General features: G+C 36.2%; 2 protein-coding genes across 3 annotated transcripts in view; one reads left to right on the plus strand and one right to left on the minus strand.

Annotated features, from left to right (window-relative positions):
- LOC149788531 (uncharacterized) overlaps window positions 1-21,631 on the plus strand; it is an 85,076-nt gene that overhangs the window by 35,697 nt on the left and 27,748 nt on the right. For both annotated transcript variants that reach the window (XM_089974545.1, XM_089974546.1), the window contains exon 3: window positions 13,008-13,052. In XM_089974545.1, coding sequence (XP_089830671.1) covers window positions 13,008-13,052 — 45 coding nt within the window. The remainder of the gene's footprint in view (window positions 1-13,007; window positions 13,053-21,631) is intronic.
- On the minus strand, window positions 1,486-10,241 carry LOC149788532 (uncharacterized). Its single transcript, XM_089975726.1, has 4 exons — window positions 10,150-10,241; window positions 7,199-7,374; window positions 4,713-4,869; window positions 1,486-1,817 (listed from the first exon to the last, which is right to left on the minus strand). Exons 1-4 carry the CDS (start codon window positions 10,181-10,183, stop codon window positions 1,579-1,581), a joined length of 606 nt encoding a protein of 201 aa, XP_089831852.1. The 5' UTR covers window positions 10,184-10,241; the 3' UTR covers window positions 1,486-1,578.

Consider the following 21,631-nt stretch of genomic DNA (forward strand, 5'->3'; position numbering starts at 1 on the left):
ACAGTGATTAGAACTGAAACCGTCGCAAAGGAATGCGCTTTACAAGTGGTTGACATGTCAAAGTGCCACATTAGAACTTGGAATTCAAGAGATTAAAGAAATTGGAAGGAAGAAGTACGTATTGTTATTGAGAAATATCCATATCTGTCCCCAGTTAAATGTGTCTTTCATGCCAGCTCTTATAAAAGAGACAACAGAACTTAAGCCCAGAATTCAGTCATGTGACTGAAATTTAAGTTGGCTTAAAATTGACTATCAAATATCTGAAGTCTAGACTTTAAGACTAAGAACCTATGTTGGTGAAATTTGGACCATGTCATAGTGGGTACGTGCTCTGTTAGGAACTATAAAAAGAAAGTGGAACGAAGGAAGAAAGAAGCAAGAAACGGCAAAGATAATTTTCGTTTCTCAGCAATTAAATAACCTTTAAATATTTGATGTAACAAATGGCCGGATAAACCATATGGTAAGGAATAAAAAAATATTTGGGTTGCAGGAATTTTAAACGAAAAATTTCAATAATGGTATTGCTTGGTTTTGAGTCAACTATCAAACGCGCATTTGCCACAACTGATTAATGTATATTTAAAACCTGATGCATATAACTTAGTTATTGTATTTGATTAACTAATTGATACTGTATTTATTGCATGCAACATGTTTATTTACGTTTTAATTGAATTATTCTTACATTTATTATGTATATCTTTAAATTTTTAATGTTTATTCATGGCTGTAAATTGTAGTGATTATCTATAGCTGGATGAGGTCTATTTTAAGATGCTGAAGAACGTAAAATTGCATAGGATCTATATAAAAAAATGCTTACGTACGTGTTGACAGTTACTAGTAATAAAATTCTTAGTAAATATGCTAACAAAAGTTTTCGGCTTTTTCTCACTGGACAGGTTGGTCAGGTGGTACCTTAGAAGAAAAAAGTTAGTTCATACTGGATGGGTTAAATCATGTGAGTTTTTGTACGATGTTGGAAATTTGCGATTTGTCACGAAGCAGTAGTGACAATATGCGTGTTTTCCCCTGTATACAAATTGATCAGACTGAGCAGTTTTCTCATTCTTATTCCTTGTGTTCTTGTTGTAACATCGTCTGCAGACGTATTTTATGTTGCATTTAGATATTATTTGAGACGAAAAAAAAACATTTGGATTTACTCAGTGGATATAGAAAGTTCATTGAACTATGCTATTATTTTGGAACTTTTATGAATTATACAAAGGAGTACTGGAAAACGCCATTGTGACACGTCATGACTGCTGGCCGACCTTGAATCTTAATTTCACACGCAACGTTTCATTCTTTTGAACTTTGACCATAACTTTTTCAGGATTATTTTGGATTCAGTTCATAATACTTTAAGTTTCTCTTAAATTGTCATTCAATAACAAAGAGAATTATATTGTTTTTTAGGTTTTACAAAACTTGTCGGCTTTGCTTCTTTCTGTTAATTAGTTTATGACCATGGAGTCGTAAAAATATTATTTAATGCATTCAGTATGTGTATTTAATGTCTTTGATTAATTTTTTTTACAGTATTTATTGGTAAATCAAGTTAGTATTCTAGTCATTTTTACGTAAATACACGAAAAACTGGATCAGTTTGGTCAGGAAAAAATAACTTTGGCTCCCCATGTCACGGTTTCCGTCAATTTCAGCCATTTTAATGTTGGAATCGCCGGTCTTTTGACTCTTTGTCGTGTTCACTTTGGAATTTTCTGTCCCGGCGTCGAGATCAAGTTGACGTTCGTGACAATCACGGTATTGTTTAGCACGACCTTGCGCAAGATTGTGATTTTCCTCTGGAATTAAAGATGAAAAGTTAACCTTCGTTGCTGCCAGTATGTATAGCTGTAGGTTTCTTGTTCGAGGTTAGAGATATGTGAGGATATGACCAAATAATTTATTTTCCAGACGTTAAAAAAAGTAAAAGCGTAATCTAATCTCGTTGTCTTACGACCATATATTTTATTAATAAAATTACTAAAATATAAAATACCTTGGCAAGACTGTTACTCGCTGAGAAACCTAGATAACATCGACAAAAATAACATTTTTAGCACTACTGGTTATATATAAATATAGCTGATGGGATGGTTCGTCGTCCTTTGTCCGTCCGTACGTCCGTCCATTAGCAGAAGTTTGTAATTGCTATTCATAAACCTCTAAGGTGATTGCCCTGAAACTTTACACATGCATTTATCTTAAGGTCTAGTTGTCCTTAAACGAAATGTGTTTTATAGCTACTCCTCCTGAACTGATGTTCATATCCACATGGGGTTTTAGACTCCTTGATATGTCTTGTTGGTCATAAAGGAAAATGATGCGGATCTGATGTCCATCTTGAAAATCTTGTTATTGCCACTCTTCCTGAACGAAACGTCAGTTGACATTGGGTTTTCACCAGGAGATTTCTTATGATGTCTAGTTAGTCCTTGAAAGAAAATGGCACCACTCGCACATGATATGACCGTCACAGCGACCATCTGGAAAATCTTGTTATTGCTTCTCTTCCTGAATTAATCGTCGTATTAATATCGGCATTTTAATTAAAGACGTCTTATGTCTAGCAAGTCCTATATGAAAAGCTGTTTATTAGGCATCCAGTATGTCCGCAACAGTGGCCATCTTCAATATCTTGTTATTGCTACTTCTCCTAAATGGATGGTCAATTCAACATATATTTTAAAAAGATTTTATAACGTTAGCTTGTTTTAAATTAAATTGTTTCCTCTGAAACGTCCAATATAGCCTTCTTGAAAATGTTGTTATCGATATTCCTCCTGGATGGATATCTATATAAACATGTGGATCTCACTTAAAGACTTCTTATGGTATCTGGTTGGTCCTAAACAAAATGTGCCTGGCTGAAGTCCAACATGGCCGTCACGATAATAATCTGGAAAATATTGTATCGTTACATCTCCTGAACGGAAAGTCATATCGGCATGGCGTTTTCGCTTGACCTCTTTTTATATCCATTTGGTCATATATAGAAAATGGCACCGCCCGAGGTTGATATAGCCACTACAGAGGCCATCATGAAAATCTCGTTATCATTACATCCCTGGTGTGATGGTCACATCTTACGACTTAAACTAAGCAACAGAAATATGCACAAATTTCGTAAAATTATACAAATAGTTTTTTTTTCTCCAAGATTACAAAGTGAAAATTTAAAAGGTACTTATACTATTGTGAATTAAATCCGAAATACTCATAAAGGTTCTAACACAAGTCCAAATGTCTCGAATATTTCGAATGAATTCTTGAATATGCCAATGTACCATTAGTCTTTAACCGTATTGATGTATCACAATGATACAATCAAGAATGTCTTTGAATGAGTCCTCAATAATCCGAAAGTAGTTTTTTAAGTCCACCCTGTAATTCCAATGAATAATTTAAATAAATAATCGCTTTCAAATTATATCTGAACATAGCTAACAACGATTATATAGACTGAACGTAAAACAGGGATTAATCATCTTGTTTTAAATCTACCTAATATAAAAACCTAAGGCACAATAAAATGACCAGGATGTGGGTCATAAGGCCAAAGGGCCATGTCAAAATGTTTACAAATTTTCTTTGTCTTAAAGTAAAATCTACAATCAATGAAAACAGTCATCAAAAGATGCTGTATGCAAATGACCATTAGCTTAATATGCAGCCTTCAATCATGGATACAACTTAAGCACACAATATAGATATACATAATACATATCAACATGGGTTTTCACAAAAAGACTTCTTATGATGCCTAGTTGTCCTTACATCAACTAAGTCCCCAAATCGTATCGCTACTTGTCCTGGATGGAAATTCGTATCAACATTTAGTTTCCACCAGGAGACCTCTTATGATATCTTGTTGGACCTAAATGAAAATGTTACCGATCTGACACTCAGTACGGTCACCATGTAGTTCGTCTTGAAAATATTGTTAATGGTACTCATCCTAAAATGATCGTCATATGAACCTTAGGTTTTCACTAGAAGACTGGTTAGGATGTCTGGTTGGTTCTGGGTGGAATGGTGCCAGTCTTATCTCAAACATGGCAGGCATGGCATCCATATTGAAATCTTGTTATAAGAACTTGTCCTATATGGAAAGTCATACAGACATACTATATTAACCCGAATACTTTTTATGGAATCTAGTTTGTTCTGAATGAAATTGATTTCAATCTGACATCCGATGTTGCCATCATAGGGGCCTTCTTCAAAATCATGTCTTTATTCATCCATGTTGAAATAGAGTTTGCACAAGAAGACTTCTTATGATATCCACAAGGACCATATTGAAAATCTTGTCACTGATTCTTCCGAATGGATGGTCATATTGGTACGGGGTTTTCACCTAAAGTCTCCTGATGGTGCCCAATTTGTCATAAATGAAAGTTGTTCTGATCTTACAGTCAGTATGGCTGCCACAGCATGCTGATTTCAAAATATGATCGCTCAGACATGGTTTCAACTCACAGCACTTAAAAGGAAGACATGGTCTGATACTGAATTCCAGAATATTATTTTCCTACATTAGTGCGTCGGTCCTTTCGGGTGACTCTTGTCGTGAAATCTTCATGGTTGCGATCAGTCAGCATTTTCTATATTATTGAATTTGAGGTGTGAATCATTAGGGTTCACACGATTCCGACTCTTTATTAACAGAAACTGTCATCTTTAACAATGCTTACCGTAATTAGGGTCATTCCACCAGAAGCGTTTTGGATCCATACCGTATGAACTACATAGATAGTTTGCCACGTGCGCCTTTTCTGCTAAAAGGTCCAACATGAATTCTTTATACTCTTCTTTCGACAGCGTCATTTCCGCTTCAGATTTTGCGATCGACTGTAAGCATCAATCAATCAATTAGCGGGCAAGTTGATTAAATTAATTCATATTTCACTGGATCAGTAAATGTTCAGTTAAATTCACCATGATTAAATAGCTTCACAGTTTTACGCAAGATAATTTAGAGAACGTTTAATTTGTACCGGTAGGCAGACACAAAAAAAATTAGCATAGGACTTCTAGATTCGAAACAAATGTAGGTAGTCTTTGTAAGTAAGTTATGTTGAAAATATGCATTTAAAAATAGTGTATTAATATGTTGGTCGGGAACAAGCAACCACGCATGCGTGCATATACATTTATATATAGATTGTTAGCAAGAATTTGAAGGGAAGAAGGAAGACAATTTTTCTTGCCATCTATATTAACATTCGTATCATCCTCTAATCAGTATATTATCTAAAGTGGATTTAGGCACTCTGTTTTAATATGCATAACTACTGTCAAAAGATATTAGAAAAATCGATTGATAAATTATGAATTTTCTCTTGTAGAACAGCAAATGATTGGAACAAAAGTTTAGAGCAAACCGTCGTTTTAGATGCCACTACATACAGCACACCTAGTGGCAAGATTATTTGCGATATAAAATGACAAGTTTATTTGCTATGTCTGGGATATAAAGTGGCAAGAACACACATGTAACTAGAAAGCTCTCTGAATTTCTGCTTTCCTAGTTTTCTGAATCTTCCTTTTGATTTAGTTAGAAAGATAGTAATTATGACGATTATGATCACAAAGCATTGTACACATCAGATATGAATGATCATATACTGGATGACAGAGTAATTCCAGATCAGTAACTTGACCTCTTCATTTGACCCGTGACCATCACATTAATTTTATCTATAGCACTTGTTAACATGAACACGTGTCTGAATGTTACAGGTACACGAATATAATACACCGACAGTATTGGCAAAGGACAATGAACTCCTCTCCGACTCCTGGCCAACGTTTTCTCACGTACTTAACTAACTATCCGGTGTCATCGGTTGGTGATTTACTGTTGTCACGGCCCCGTATATAGTAAAGATCATTTGTTATCGAATCTTAAGTGCATGAACTACAACTATGAAAATTATTATATGTCTTTAACACTGTGTCTACAGCGACCCCACATGTAGCAGTATTCCTGGACCTACTGTTTCGAAGTTAACGAATGAATGATAATCCGAATCTAACCCTTAAGTCACTCATTTCCCTCAAAATAAAAACAGATCGAGAGGTCAGGGTGAAGTTTTAGATTTCGGATGGCTCACTAGTTTCTGGATCAAGTTACTGAACATGGAACTAAGCCTCGATGTTCATATTGATATTTAAGTTTACGTCAGATTCATACTATCTGGACCTTGCAATCGGAACTACTCGACTGTTTCAGATGCATGCTGCAGTTTGTTCGTCTCTTGTGACATTTGTAACAGCTCATATTTGCAGAAAACTCGAAAGTATTACAAGCAAACCGTTTTACTCCGGGGTCTAACTTATCTTAAATTGCGTCGACGTTTGACCAAAAACGAAAAGGCAACAAAAGCAAAAAAAGTTCCAGATCTGCTGGTTTAAATCTACAAGTCGGACATTTTCTGTTATTATATTTCCAGAGGAAGTGTGCGTGTGTGAACAATTATATTTTTGCAAGAATCTTACAGAAGGCAACTAGGGATGACGGTCCCGTTTCAAAAGTTGTCGAAACGTTTTCGGTCTCTTTAGAAGCGAAAGCGCAACTTGGGGAGGAGAAAAAAGACAAGGATGTCTTCCTATCCCGAATTTTGGACCTCGGTTTGAGATTAGCTTAAGCACAAACCTAAACACAATACTCTTAATGTAAGGCCGAAGCATTCCGAACATGTTTAGCACTTAGAATGACCAATGGTTCTCATAGTGTTGCGGTTCCGCCAACATCAAAAATTGTTATTTTATCGAAATCTTTGCACATGCTTTCTGAAACCTAGTTGCCTTCGAGTTCAGAATTATATCCACTGCTAGGACCAAAGCAAGATTGATTGAAATTATACGTGAAATTAAATTACATGTACTCATGATCTAATCGATTATTGATATAACGTTAACATGTCAGATGTGAGAAATTTTAGTCGAGACTCTGCCTGAGCCCAGAAATATTTAAATAACCCTTCAGCTTAGTCTATTCATACAACTATATTTGTCTTTGTTTGATGTTTAACAATTAGATATCATGTTACATATTAAAGTCATTCGTAATTGGCCGAGGAGAATACTCTGAGACATAATCTGATGCCTAAACTCAAGCTCAAAGGTTCTCGGGCCAATATTTGCTGAATATGACTTCCAGTTACCATTTACGTACCCATTCCAACATTTTACGACGAAGAAAAAGTCTTGCCAACTGTGTCGTCTGCTGGAAGATTTGTCTCAGAGGTCCGCTGCAGGCTGCACCTTCTCCCATGTCCATACTGTTTTCTAGGCATACCTTTTCACAAACTTCAGTCAATGGATGGAAGAATTTTACATCAGATGAAGACACTGCAAGAATCGAAGTTTGTGTCAGCTACATTTATCTTCTGGTTTATGTGACCTTCGTATTAATCAGCGTTTTAGTCCATGTTTTTTTCGCTAATGTGACATTTTTAGGTTACGCGTGCATTTTGAAATCTGTCGTTCTTACATGCAAATGTTAAGACAATTGTTTACTTGTCTTCACAGGCTGAATTCATCAGAACTAGGATTCACTCAAAATTGCCTCGAGTTCATCAGACAAAGCTAGGCTACGCTCAAATTCGACTGAGTTTTATCGAACAAAGCTAGGTTGCACTCAAGTTCAGCGCGAGTTCATGGACCAAAGCTGTACTAAAATTCGGCTCAGATGCATCAAAGTTTAGCTGCACTCAAATTCGACTAAAGCTAGGTTTCACACAGATTCATCAATCAAAGTTAGGCTGCACTCAAGATTAAATTCTAGTCCTTCAACCAAATCTAGGCTACACTAAGGTTCAGTTCTAGTCCATCAACCAAATCTAGGCTACACTCAGATTCAGTTATAGTCCATCAACCAAAGCTAGGTTACACTCATATTCAGTTCTAGTCCATCAAACAAAGCTAGGTTACACTCAGATTCAAATCTAGTCCATCAACCAAACCTAGGTTACACTCAGATACATTTATAGTCCATCAACCAAATCAACCGTATTAATGCGCATATCTGTTGTTATTCACGCTTCGTTCATAAATTCATATTAATGCGCATATCAGCAGTTTCAAAAAATAAATTTCGTTTATGAGTTAAGATTGAGTTCGTATCAGAAAGGTTGGAATCTTAATCATTTCCTTTTTCAATTTCATTTTGGGACATTTTTAATTATCTCAGAATGGATCTGTATATAACAGAAATATAATTATCATAGTAGTTCGATCTTGATGGATAGATCGTGTCTTGCTGTCAGCATCAGAAATTCCGGATCATGGCACGACGTTTCGCGTCTCGTAATGATACGGATTTTCTGATGCTGACAACAAGACGTGACCATGCATTCAAGATTGCATTACTGTGACAATGGTGGCGCTCTACAGTTTCCTATTTTGCGTACATTTTTAAGACAAGGAATTTTCTCTGTTTTCCTCGCTGGTTATACTGGCTATTTAAAAAAACAAGACCTTGTATATCTTAGGCAAAAATCGTTTACCTTATTTTAACATAGTGTACTTAAGACTAATTCAGGTTGATCTTAGGATCACATGGAGATAGCCATTGTGGTTAGCTGTGTCCTTAGATCATGTACAGTTTTCACAAGTACAGTATCCAAAGCAATTTCAACCACAGTACATGAATGTAACATATAGGTATGCCAACATTCTCACCACTGGGCATGTTGCAACTTCAACTTAACACGTGACACTCTCTCAGAAGTGTACAATATCTGTAGAGCGCCTCCAATAGTATATATGTACTTTATAGTAGGCATTGTCCTACGGTGGCCTTTATTATTCAATACATAGTATAGAAGCCATTGTCCTACGGTGGCCTTTATTGTTCTGCACATTGTATAAAAGCCATAGTCCTCCGGTGGCCTTTATTATTCTGTACATAGTATAGAAGCCATTATCCTACGGTGGCTTTTGGGGCCCCGAGTGGCCGAGTGGTCTAAAGCACTCTCCGTTACGGATCACTGCCATCTCACATCTGTCTGCGAGGGTTCGAGTCTCGGACTCAGCCAATGTGGGTATGTGAGAAAGCTTGCCAGTAGCTTCTCGTAGGTCGGTGGTTCTTTCCGGGGTTTTCCCGGGTTCTTCCTCCACCATTAATACCGGCCGCCATGTATAGCCTATCGTGTGCTGAAAAGTGGCGTTAAACCCTACAACAACAACAACAACAACAACTACGGTGGCTTTTATTATTATGTACACAGAAGCCATCATCCCACGGTGGCCTTTATTATTCTGTACATAGTATAGAAGCCATCATCCAACAGTGGCCTTTATTATTCTGTACATAGTATTGAAGTTATTGTCCCACGATAGCCATTATCATTTGTTTATATTTTCCACGTCACTGTCCCACGATGGGACAGCTCTGGTGGCCCAGTGGTTAGAGCTTCCGCCTCAGATGCAGGAGGTCGCGGTTCGAACCCCGGCCATGTCATATCAATGACTTATAAAATGGTACTAACACCTGCCTCACTTGGCGCTCATCATACAGAGGTTAGTGTTAGGACTGTTCGCCCTGGTGTCAGGATAATGTGTCTGGATGGGAATTGATGCCACATGTCTGCGGCATAATGCCCCAGTGCTAGACATCACTATAAACTGCCCAACTGCAGACATCGTAGCGATATCACACACACACACACACGTGCGCGCGCGCGCCCCACGATGGCCATGATTGTTTGATACATATTACAGACGTTATTGCCCCACGATGGCCTTTGTCATTTTGTATATCTACAGATGTCGTTGTTCCACCATGGCCATTATTATTTGTTTTTACATATTGAAGACGTTATGACCACCAGATTTTATATGTAGTGTTATTGTCAGTACTCTTCATAAAAGCGGTCGTAGTAAATGCATAAAAAGAAAATGATCTGAATTGAACTGTCAAAGACAATTTTCCCCCCAAAGCTTAACGTTCTTTAACTTTAAACACTTTCCCAGTAAACGGTATAACACGGAGTGAAATAAACGCCTTTCCCAGTAAATGGTATAGCACGGAGTCAAATATTATGTTCGTTGTCTTCAATTTTGAGTTAATTCAGTGCCAAATTTACACGCTTGTACTATATAAAAGATGCCTCTAAACTGTACCTTCTGTATCATCGTTGATTGCAAAGTCTTCCATTCGTTTATCCAAGTAAATTTCATGCCACGTCACAGAGGCTGACACGTCAGATGTCTTCGTTGACGTCATTTATGTTACGACTTGCGAAGAAAAAAAATTGTCGAAATTAAACATTTTGCTTATATGCAATACATGAAAAATAGATCTCTTCAATGTTTATCGATATATCATTTCGATACTAGGTGCACTCTTTGTTGAATTAATCTTGCAGAATTTGTTTTACATTTAAATAGAAAACGCCTATGTAAACAACGATTATTATTTCACACATTTTCTGAATAAATCACTTCATAAGACGAAAAATATACAGGTAGGTTTTGAATATGTTATTGCTCTTCAGCAATCTTCATCATATTGATAAAATATAAATGACGGACATATCCGGTGAAGAAGGTCAGGGCTAATATTCAGCATGAAGGATATTTATTTGACATCATTTCCGGTTTATACTTTTGATAAATAAGGTTCCTTCGGTCCCATGTGCATGTGCCTTTGTATATCTGCATATTTCCTTAAATTCAAGCATTTTGAACAGATTTGTGTGTGTGTGTGTGTGTGTGTGGGTGAGAGATATCTGGATTTTTAACGTAGCTTTAACAATTCTTGAGTCATATCGCTACGATGTCTGCAGTGTGACAGTTTATAGTGATGTCTAGCACTGGGCATCATACAGCAGACATGTAGCATGATGTCCCACCCAGTCACATTATCCTGACACCAGGCCGACCAGTCCTAACACTAGCCTCTTAATACTGAGCGCCAAGCGAAGCAGCTGTTTTGGTAAGTCTTTGGTATGACTCAGCCGGGGATCGAACCCATGGCCTCTCGCATCCAAGGCGGACGCTCTAACCACTAAGAGATTTGTAAGTAAAGGAAAACCTAAATATCGTTGTATAAAAAACGGTTTTGGTGTTGAAAACTGTTGCTTTGGAAACGTTATATAGCATGCCAGCAAATGTGCGTATTAAGCTAAAGTGAAATTCGTTTTTAGCATCTTTTTGGACTCGCCGCATTTCCACATTTATAATTTCTCTAATTCATTGTTGGGACTTGCCTACTTTTTGCACTGATAATTCCTCCAGTTCGTTTCAACGTCTCCATTTTTCAAACCGTGAGATACACTGATGTAAAGTTAATCAAAGTGCAAAAAGAAGGTAATTAGTACTACCTCAGTATAAATAGTGCTTTAGAGCCTCAGTAAATCGTACCAGTTAGCTCTTCCTCTTGCTTTTATTCTTTCAAGGAGTATGTGAACAAGGTTAAGCCATATTTTGTTATGTATATTTAATTTGTAGTGTGATTTACCTTTGTCCATTATTGAGGATAGGAGTTAGGCCTACATAATCTTTTTTGTATACAAGATATTACATAGCTAATATTTGTCCATCATTGTAGATTGTATATCAAGGTACTTATCACAAGTAGGCAAACATGTTTATGTGGCGTTTTCACCCATAGATGTTTCTAGAAATGATCTAGTTTATGTATTTTATGGGAAAACGACCCTCATCCTGGTCTTCATATTGAATCTTATGTTTTTATATAAGGGAGAGGCAAACATAAATTCTTTATAAATTATTTAAAGACATTTTGGATTATATCATTGTGATACATCAAGACCGTTAACATGTCAACACTATTCTAGGCTATTGGTAAATCAGTACTTTCAAAATTGGAATTCATTTGGAACACTACTGGAATTCATTCTAAATTCTATACTTTTGGACTTGTGATAGAACTTTTAGGACTGTTTGGTATTTAATTCAAAATACTTTAAGTTCTTTTTTCAATTTTCACTTCGTGTTCTAGGTAAATAAATTTGTTGAATTTAAAAAAAAATTGTTGTTTTTCTTTGCAAATTTCTGTTACGTAGTTTAAGACCATATAATCGTAACAATTCAGCGAAAGTAGGTGTGTTCAGTGTCAGTGCAAAGCAGACTTTTTCGCAGTCATTAATTTTCACTCATTCACACAAAAAATATGTGACACGTTTACAAACACATTTATCTATATATGTATTCAAACACATCTTTGTATCCATCTTAAAATACATATTTTTTTTTAGTCTTTAAAGATATGTATATTTATCTACAAACATACATCTATTTATATACCTACATACACATCTATTTATATATTTACAAACACGTCTACATGACTATCTATTGCTCTTTTTCTTTCATTTTTTTTTCTTTCATGTTTTTTGAGACATCTAGCGCAGATTTCTTCAAAAGAACTTTGGGTGATCCCCCAAGGAAGAATTCCGTCCTTATGGTTATCAGAAGAGTCACTTTTTTTTATGAATTATATTGTGACGGTGATGGGTTGTCCATTTCAGTTTCTATTCATACACATTCCAGTTACCTGCTTTGCCATTCTTCACATGTATACAAAATACTCCTGTCCCTCCATGGGAAATATAGGTAGTCAACGCCAGATAAACCGCAAATATTCAGTACGTAGGCGACAGGCGAGTTTAAATGGGAGCATTCCATACCTGTGGTTTAGGGGAGTGGAGAACAGCCATCTTACCTGTCAGCCATCTGTAATGCTTGCACGTAGCCTAACTTTTATCTGACATGGGTATCATATACTTTCTAGTGATAATGTATATATGTGAATTCCTAATTAATACATCTGTTCGTCAAATCTGTTTTTTTTTTTATAAATGTTTTTTTTTAAAAAGAACGTGCTGACTTTGCATTTTCGATTCAAGTCGTAAGAAAGACGTATATCATGCATTATACATGTCTCTAATTATAAATACCTGAGAACGTAGACAACAACAACAGCAAATAAATAACGAAGTTCATTTTTATTCCAGATTCCAGACAGACCGAAACAAAGAAGGGGAAGACCACGTAAAGCGGTTAGATATTTCTACCTTCGTATCTCTCTGTTAGCTAATTAGCTTTACTGATCGACGATCTAATGGACTCGGGTAATATTGCAGACCCCATACTTTAGCAGGGGTCCCGGTAGGTCGAGTTGTCAACGGCACTCGCCTTTACAGATCACCGCCATTTCACCTCTGTCAGCGTGAATTTGATTCTCTCCTCGACTAACATCGGTATATGATGAAAAAGCTGGCCAGTAGCTTGTCATGGGTCGGTGGATCTTACCAGGGTCTTCCCGGGGTCTTTGTCCACCACATTAATGGTTGCCATGTTTAACCTGTCATAGGCTGATTAATAGCGTTTGACCTCATAAAACCACAAGACAGGACCACACTTCAGTGTTCATTGTTAACCTTTAGCCATAACAGAGATTGGTACAACTTTACCTGATACTTAACATAGCATTTGGTACAAAATCAAAGTCTTTATTTAAAACAATAATAGACCTATGGATGTTAAGTACTTGCTGGATATTTTATGATAACTGGATACAAATATTCACGATACATTAATGTTATGAAGTCAGTGATTGGAACATCACTTCGGTTTGCTCAAAGAAACGTTTGGTGTTGCTGCGATCAATAATGCCCCACGCTTAGCAAGTGATATGACTGGTTTTTATTCCATTTGAAATCGTGATTAGTTTCGTTTTAGCTAACAGGTTGGCAAAATTGTCGATTCCACAATTGCTCGTAATCGTTACTCCTTCCAAAATCACCGAATGGATGGTTAGGAAACTCTGTACGCATATTTTGAATAGAGGTTTTGATCGGTTCCAAATAAAAATGGTGCCCACCTGATATTATGGTGGCTATGTACAGCAAATTCTCCATAACAATTTGCCCGCTTTTACATGGGATCTTCGATAACATACTATCTACATTGTATGGTTTTGTTCCTAACGACAGTGGACCCATATGACATCCAACATATCGCCATAGCGGCTGTTTTTGTAAATCATACTAACCTGACACACGTTCAGGACGATTGTTTAAATCGTGGGTGGATTTGGCAGCAAGCCTATAGCCTCTTTGTGTGTGTGTGTGTGTGTGTGTGTGTGTGTGTTGGAGGACACCAGCCAATATTTGAAGCAGCAAGCCTGACAGAGAAGTTAATATTGCGATTGTATCATATAAAATTCAGGGCCGTAATACGAGCTGGTTCGTGCTTGTTTACGCTATCTGCTCATCGTACTAACTACGTTTCCAGTCTTTAAATAGGACGCGATCCCATTGGAAATTGATTCTGTCAATTGAAGTTATTGACAAAATTCTGACTACCCCTATCACATTACGTTTACAGTTTTTGTATTGTCACTCCTACACGATAAGACTGACAGGGTAGTTACACCAAATAAGTTACCTGTATTTAAGTTTGGGACAGCAGGTGCAGTGAACATCGTGTTTATAACGAGATAACCGGGTTGGATTTCGGATTTATAACAGAACACTTTTGATGGTGATACTGGTACAATGTTTAATGATGAATGACTTGAATGAGAAAAGAATTATGATTAATACGTGCGTGTATAAGATCGAAATATTGGACAGATTAACATAATCCGCACGAAGCTAATAATGCAACAAATGAAAATGCAAATAAATGACCTTACACAGTAAAAGGACAGCGGTGAAAGTTTCACACTAATTTGACTCGACGAAAAGAATCATGTGTTTTACTCAAATAGTAAAAATGAATTCACTCAGATAGTGAAATATGAGGTATTTTCCTCAAATTGTAAAAATGAATTCACTCAGGTAGTGAAATATGAGGTATTTTCCTCAAGTAGTAAAATGATGAAAACAAAGGGACATATATAAGATATCTTTACAATCCCTAAACACGGGGTAAAAGATTACATGTATGGAGTTACACACTCCGTCACTAGCACACTTCGCAACCAGTCGTACTGGCCAGTCAGTATGTCAGTTTCCAGGTAGTCACCGACCACGATTCAAATCCTTGGTCAATCAAGCAATCAGCGCCAAAAAATTGGTCAGAAACGCCTGATCACCTGCTACTCGACCAGCAACACTGTTCACTCAACTATACAGCTGATGTGGTCAACTTTACAGCTGATACAGTCATATTCTATGGTTAGCTCTACAGCTGGTACCACGTCGACTCCGATCGGCTCTACAGCTGGTACCACGTTGACTCCGATCGGCTCTACAGCTGGTACCACGTCGACTCCGATCAGCTCTACAGCTGGTACGTCGACTCTGATTAGCTCTACAGCTGCGACTCCGATCAGCTGAAAATACACATAACACCGTGTGCTATGCACGACACGGGCATATACGATAAAACGTAATGCCGTTATATACGGTAAGCTATACAGATTACATTATCGGCACAATAATTACAAAACAACAGGTTCAGAATTGAACTTACCCGTGCCCGATAAGAATCATACGGTACTAAACGTTTCTTAAAATGCAACTTTATATTGCTAATATAAATCTCTTGCTAAGTCACAAACAAAGAATAGAAAATATTTGCTTATACTACGTAACCCGAAGCTACATAGAAAATATACAAAAATAAACGTGGTAGTAAAATAGTTATAATTTATACACAATAAATTATTAAATAACTCACATACCTCTACAGTTGAAGATTTACAAGTCCTTAAGTAGATCGCTCACTGACGAGACGTTTCGTCATGTGAAGATTTAGTTTTATGGTGAGGCATTTATACACAGACGATGCCGCCGTACATCGTCTGTGCGCTGGAAGTATTCGGTTTTCCCATCGAAAACATTCCGCACGTGCGGCATAGTATGAACCGAACTCATTGTTTCGGAATATTGTACAATATACATAAATAACCCTCGGGTATCGTTGTACAAAAAAAAAAAAAAAAAAAAAAAAAAAAAAAAACGAAACCCGAGTATATGTATTTCATAAATAAAGGGATTTATACGATTCCGTGACAGTGCTCATGCAATACCGTTACGAATTCAAAACGCATTTAGTTGGGCTTTGACTAAACTCGACATGAACACGGTGTACATTACACTTGAAACACGTTTAACAGGTGTGTTTTTTTCTTCTTCTTCCGCAGTAAATCACCCGTGTAACACGCAGTGCAAAGTGCATAGATCCGACTCGCATGCAAAGTCATTCAAACTCATAGTTATGTTGCCAAACAATACAGTTCACATCCAGGAACTTTCGCCATGATCTACATTTCCCATCCTAAACATCTTTTAGTGATCTTACTATCACCTGTACATATAGATTCGGATTAATTTATCATATGTTACCGAATATTATTTGAATTGGGTCTTTCAACGTTTCTGTGTGTCCTTTTGTTTGTCTTTTATCAGCGCTTGGCTTAAACATATTCCTAAATACTTCTGTTCGGAGGCAATGTTAATTCATCTATTGTTTGTGATCCGCCATCTCATTAGCATTTCAGATTCTTTAAAATTAGCGAGTTCTTTAAAATTGGGGGGGGGGGTCTGTTCTGAATGAGGCAATCTGCGTGCATATATCATCAACCCTGGTAAGTATTAGCTAATAATTTATTTGAACTTGGGCAGTATATACATTGCTGACAGGGATCACAGTAAAGTACAATTGTTGATTTATTCATACTAAACAAAATAACTTTGTGCGGAGCTGATTATGAAGGAGGACAAGCCCCGTCCTTGTATCGTCGGTTGTGGCAAGGGCTAACCAAATGATTTTGTACAGGGCTTCAGCTGTATTCAAGTCCCCTATGTAACTTCGCACTTATGCTATGGATCGGTCTAACTTTCGTGCAAGTTCGACGCTACTCAAAAAGCATATGTGAAACCTGATGAGGAGACCTACCAGCATAAACCCTTTGCCTTTTTCGTTTTTGCAGGATCTGACTATGTATTTAATAATATTACAAACACACAGAAAGAGTAATTGATTTCCCTTTTCAACATCAAATTTCGTCTTAAATTTTTCAAACGTAATAAAGTTAAGTCCCTCAGAGATATCGCTTATAAACATGGCTTCTTCATCATACCAAGCTTTGAAAAACTCTTTTGTATCTGTAACCACAATATTTTAATTTTCCCAAATAGGTAGGTTCGACCAATTTCTCAAATATGTGGGTTAGACCATCTACTCAAGTAGGTTGTTTTTTTGTGGTTTTTTTTACATGGTTAAGTTTGACCATTTTCCTAAATAGGTAGTTAATCATGCTTTCAGATAGGTGGATTTTACCATTCTTTCAGACAACAAACTTTTTTTCTTAAACTTTAATTCAAGCATTGAATACATCTCCCAACTTATATGCTATATTATTTCTTAGTTACTTTACGTACTTCATCACAAGAACCTCTACACTTGACTCACCCCATCTCCAAATCTGCTATATGTTTAAATTTCCCTGTTATGTATATTTAACTCGCATGGTTTGTTAGTTTTTTTTGTGTTTATTATATGCTAAGGGTATGTAAAATTGTATTTTATAGTTGTCCTTGTCCTAAATCAAGTTCATTTTCTACCTAGCAAGAATCATTTAATTTTTTATCTTGTAAACAACTAATACATAGCTAATATTGTCTCTATGATCGTGGGTTTAATATTAGGATCGTTATCAATAGAAGTAAATATATTTATCAAGGTCTGAATCAAGGAGATTGTGTTTACCATGTTCTTTATTATAATTTAAGTTACAGAATCTTCTAGAATGGAAGATCCCATTAAGCGATAGTATCCTTTTGAAAATGTTAATTGTGACTCAGGTCAAGTAGAGGTCTTTACGATAGTCTTTTTGGGGGAAAATTATTTATTCGTGCTATAAGAGGTTGATGTTTAGTGTTTGATTTCGGTTGAAATTATTTAATTCAGATTATTCTTCTCTGGAAATACAAAGTGCTCATTAATATTATTGGAAAGAGACACTTACTGGGAATTACAGTGAATTCAAAGAAGGAAACCTTGGGTTACGTTACTGTGATTCAACAAAAGACTGTTGGGACATCATTACCAATCAGGTCATTGGTATATTACGACGCCATGATCTTAAAATAAGTAACAGAAATGAATGAGAACCAAAACGTTTGTAAAATGCAAAAAATTGTTAGTGTAAAAAAGATATAAAAAATAACTTACGGTATTGCGAATTAAATTCCAAATAATGACATAATTACTAATACAATTCCTGATAAATAAAATTCTGAATAAACTTTAGTGGTGTTCCAAAAATTGAACGCTGAAGTGCTATTGCTTTTTGTGATGGCCCTTATCGTGGCAATGTGCCGACAGTGTTTTGTCGATAGACAATAACATAATTTCAGACGTCCTTGTTTAACTTCACTATATGTCCCTGTGAATGTCTCTGTCCAAAAATATTATTTTATGAGCACTCTGTGTGAAAACAACTTGAATGAAATAATTTTAATGATTAAATCCGAACCCAAATGAAAAACTGTACACAACAATAATACAAATGACTGTTCAGATCTTAAAGCAAGAATAAATTAAAAAAATTATCCAGTAACAAGATTATTTCTCTGCCAGACCTCAGATCAGGATTAGCACTGTCTAGTTTTTTTTTAAAAAGTACCGAATGGAAAGTTTATTCTTGAAGGTGCAAAATCTTTACAAGATAAAAGTTTAGTTATAATTGGAAGGTCTGTTACAAAAATTATAATAATGAACATGGAAAAGACGACGTCCTTAACTCAATCCAGAATAAATATTTTTACTTTTTTTAATAATAATCCTAATATTAATCCCATATTCAGAGATAAAATATTGGCTATTTATTCGTTATTTACAGAATTTAAAAAAGAATCAATGACCCAGGTCAGGTAGAAAATTAAACTGATTTCGGACAATTTCAAGTCCAGAATACAATTATCCAATGCATATAATGAAATAAGAAATTAAAAATAACTGGCAAACAATGAAAATTAAATATACATAACAGGTACATTAGTACATTAGAGACTACAGTTCACTACAGGCATATCAACACCTTTGGTCTTTAAAATTATTTGAAATACCACTAAAGTGTATTCAGAGCTTTATTCATTAGGACCAGTGTCAGAAATTCTAGGATTATGTGGGATTTAATTCACATTCCTTAAGTTCTTTTAACAATATCACTTTATATTCTTGGGAAATAAATTATTTTTTGAATTTTACAAAACTGGTTGGATTTTGCTTTTTTGCTTTACTAATTTTAAGACAACTGAGCCGTAATTCCAAAAATAATTTCGTAAAGATATGATTCCAAAAATTTTCACATTTAATTGTGCTTTGAATCCAGGATTATTTCAGTGCTTATATGATTTTGTTTTTCAAATGCAATTATATTTTACATTTCCATGAACCATAGTGTCTACTTGCTTCATCGTCTCTATAGGTCATAGTTTGTGGTATAGTCTCATAATATGGGAAGGGTTTTTTGTATAGGAGTACCAGGACAGTAGTAGGCCGATTTAGTTTATTTACGAATACCAGGTCTTAAGTAAGCCGATTGAAACTTTTTACTTGTACCAGGCCCCGAAGTAGGCTGATTTAAACTTTTTACTAGTTCCAGACCAGAAGTACGACGATTTATCTATTTACGAGTACCAGATCAGACGTAGGCCGATTTAAACTTTCTACGAGTACCAAACCAGAAGTAGGCCGATTTATTCTATTTAAGAGTACAAGACAAAAAGTAGGCCGATTTAACATATCTACGAGTACCAGGCCAGAACAAGGCCGATTAAACTTTTTACGTGTTCCAGGCCAGAAGTAGGCCGATTTAAACTGTTTACTAGCTCCAGACCACAAGTAGACCGATTTATGTATTTACGAATACCAGACCAGAAGTAGGCCGATTTAAACTTTTTACGAGTACCAGACCAGAAGTTGGCCGATTTAATCTATTTACGAGTACAAGAGCAGAGGTAGGCCGATTTAACATATCTACGAGTACCAGGCCAGAAGTTGGCCGATTTAAACTATTTACGAGTACCAGTCCAGAAGTAGGCCGATCTAACCTATTTTCCAAATTATGTGACGAAGGATATTGCAATTTTTTAAAATAAGTTTCTTAAGCAATTATTCCTGTAGGAGACGTAAAATATTAATATTAGGTGGAATTCCTAGATGAGTTGTAAAATTTCGATAATTGGTCAAATTCCTGTGGGAGTCGTAAATCTTCAATAATTGGTGGAATTCCTGAAAGTTGTAAATCTTCTTTAATTTGTGGAATTCTTGTATGAGTTGTAAAACATCACAAACTGGTAGATCTCTGAACATTGAAGTCATTACGGTCTAGGTATTGTATGGCAACCCTGTCTTTCAAATGACTCAATTTTGTGAAAACTGCACTTATTGGCACGTAAGGCCTCCTTTGTTGGAGAAAAATAGCTGCATAAAGATTGCGATTACTTTTAGGGAAAATGGCATCTTTTCATTTCATCAATATTCCACATTATCACCTACATCCAAGCTATGTGTTTAAATTACCTGCAGTAAATGTTGGGCTTCAATGATTCATAAGAAAAGACAAAGAAAAAAAGAAGGAAAGAAAGAAAGACATGTAATTAGACTACATTGTTAGACTTGAAAGGCTAGATCAAATTTGTTTATGTATGTATGTATGTATGTGAGTGCGTGCGTGCGTGCATGCATGCGAGCGCGTGCGTGCGTGCATGCATGCGCGTGCGTGCGTGCGTGTGTGTATGTATGTATGTATGTATGTATGCATACAGAAAAAGAGAATTAAAAAACTGAAACAATCGGACTAAATGTGTAAACTACAGGCCTATTTTCAGATTTTTGTCTAGCTATTTAACTCTTACTGTGTAGATTTCCTTGTTGTTCAAACACGTATAATTGTTCAGGTTCTCAGCGCGTTATGTTCTTTTTGTTACTTGCTTTTTTTCTCACTATCGAAGAGTTTATTTAGCTCGAAACGTTGGGAAACTTGTTTGTAAATGCGACATTACCCATTCTGAGTCAATATATACTTTTTTGTACTATTGCTTACTGTTCACTGTTGGTCTTGTATGAACATATTGGGAATTCGCACTATTGAATGGGGTATGTCGTTGGTTGGGTTTGGGGATCCGAACTATCGCTGCTTTTGTTGGGAATCCGCACTATTTAATGGAGTATGTCGTTGGTTGGGTTTAGGAATCCGTACTATTCAAGTGTGTATATGGTTGGTTGGGTTTGGTAATCCGGACTATACAAGATGGTATATCGCTGGTTGGGTTTAGGAATCAGTGCTATTCAAGGGGGTATATCGTTGGCTGGGTTTGGGAATGTGAGCTATTCAAGGGGGTATATAGCTGGTTGTGTTGGGAATCCGCACTATTCAAGGGGGTATATCGTTGGTTGGGTTTAGGAATTCGTACTATTCAAGGGGGTATATCGTTGGTTATTATGGAAATCCGAATTATTAAAGGGGTATATCGTGTGTTGTGTTGGGAATCAGCGCTATTCAGTGGGGTATGTAGTTGGTTAGGTTAGGAATCCGCACTATTCAAGGGGCATGTCGTTGGTTGGGAATCCGCACTATTCAAGGGTTATATATCGCTGGCAGTGTTGGTATGTTTTA

The sequence above is a fragment of the Sinohyriopsis cumingii genome, chromosome 11 (assembly GCF_028554795.1).
Source record: "Sinohyriopsis cumingii isolate HCF-2022 chromosome 11, ASM2855479v2, whole genome shotgun sequence".
Classification (NCBI taxonomy): Eukaryota; Metazoa; Mollusca; class Bivalvia; order Unionida; family Unionidae; genus Sinohyriopsis; species Sinohyriopsis cumingii.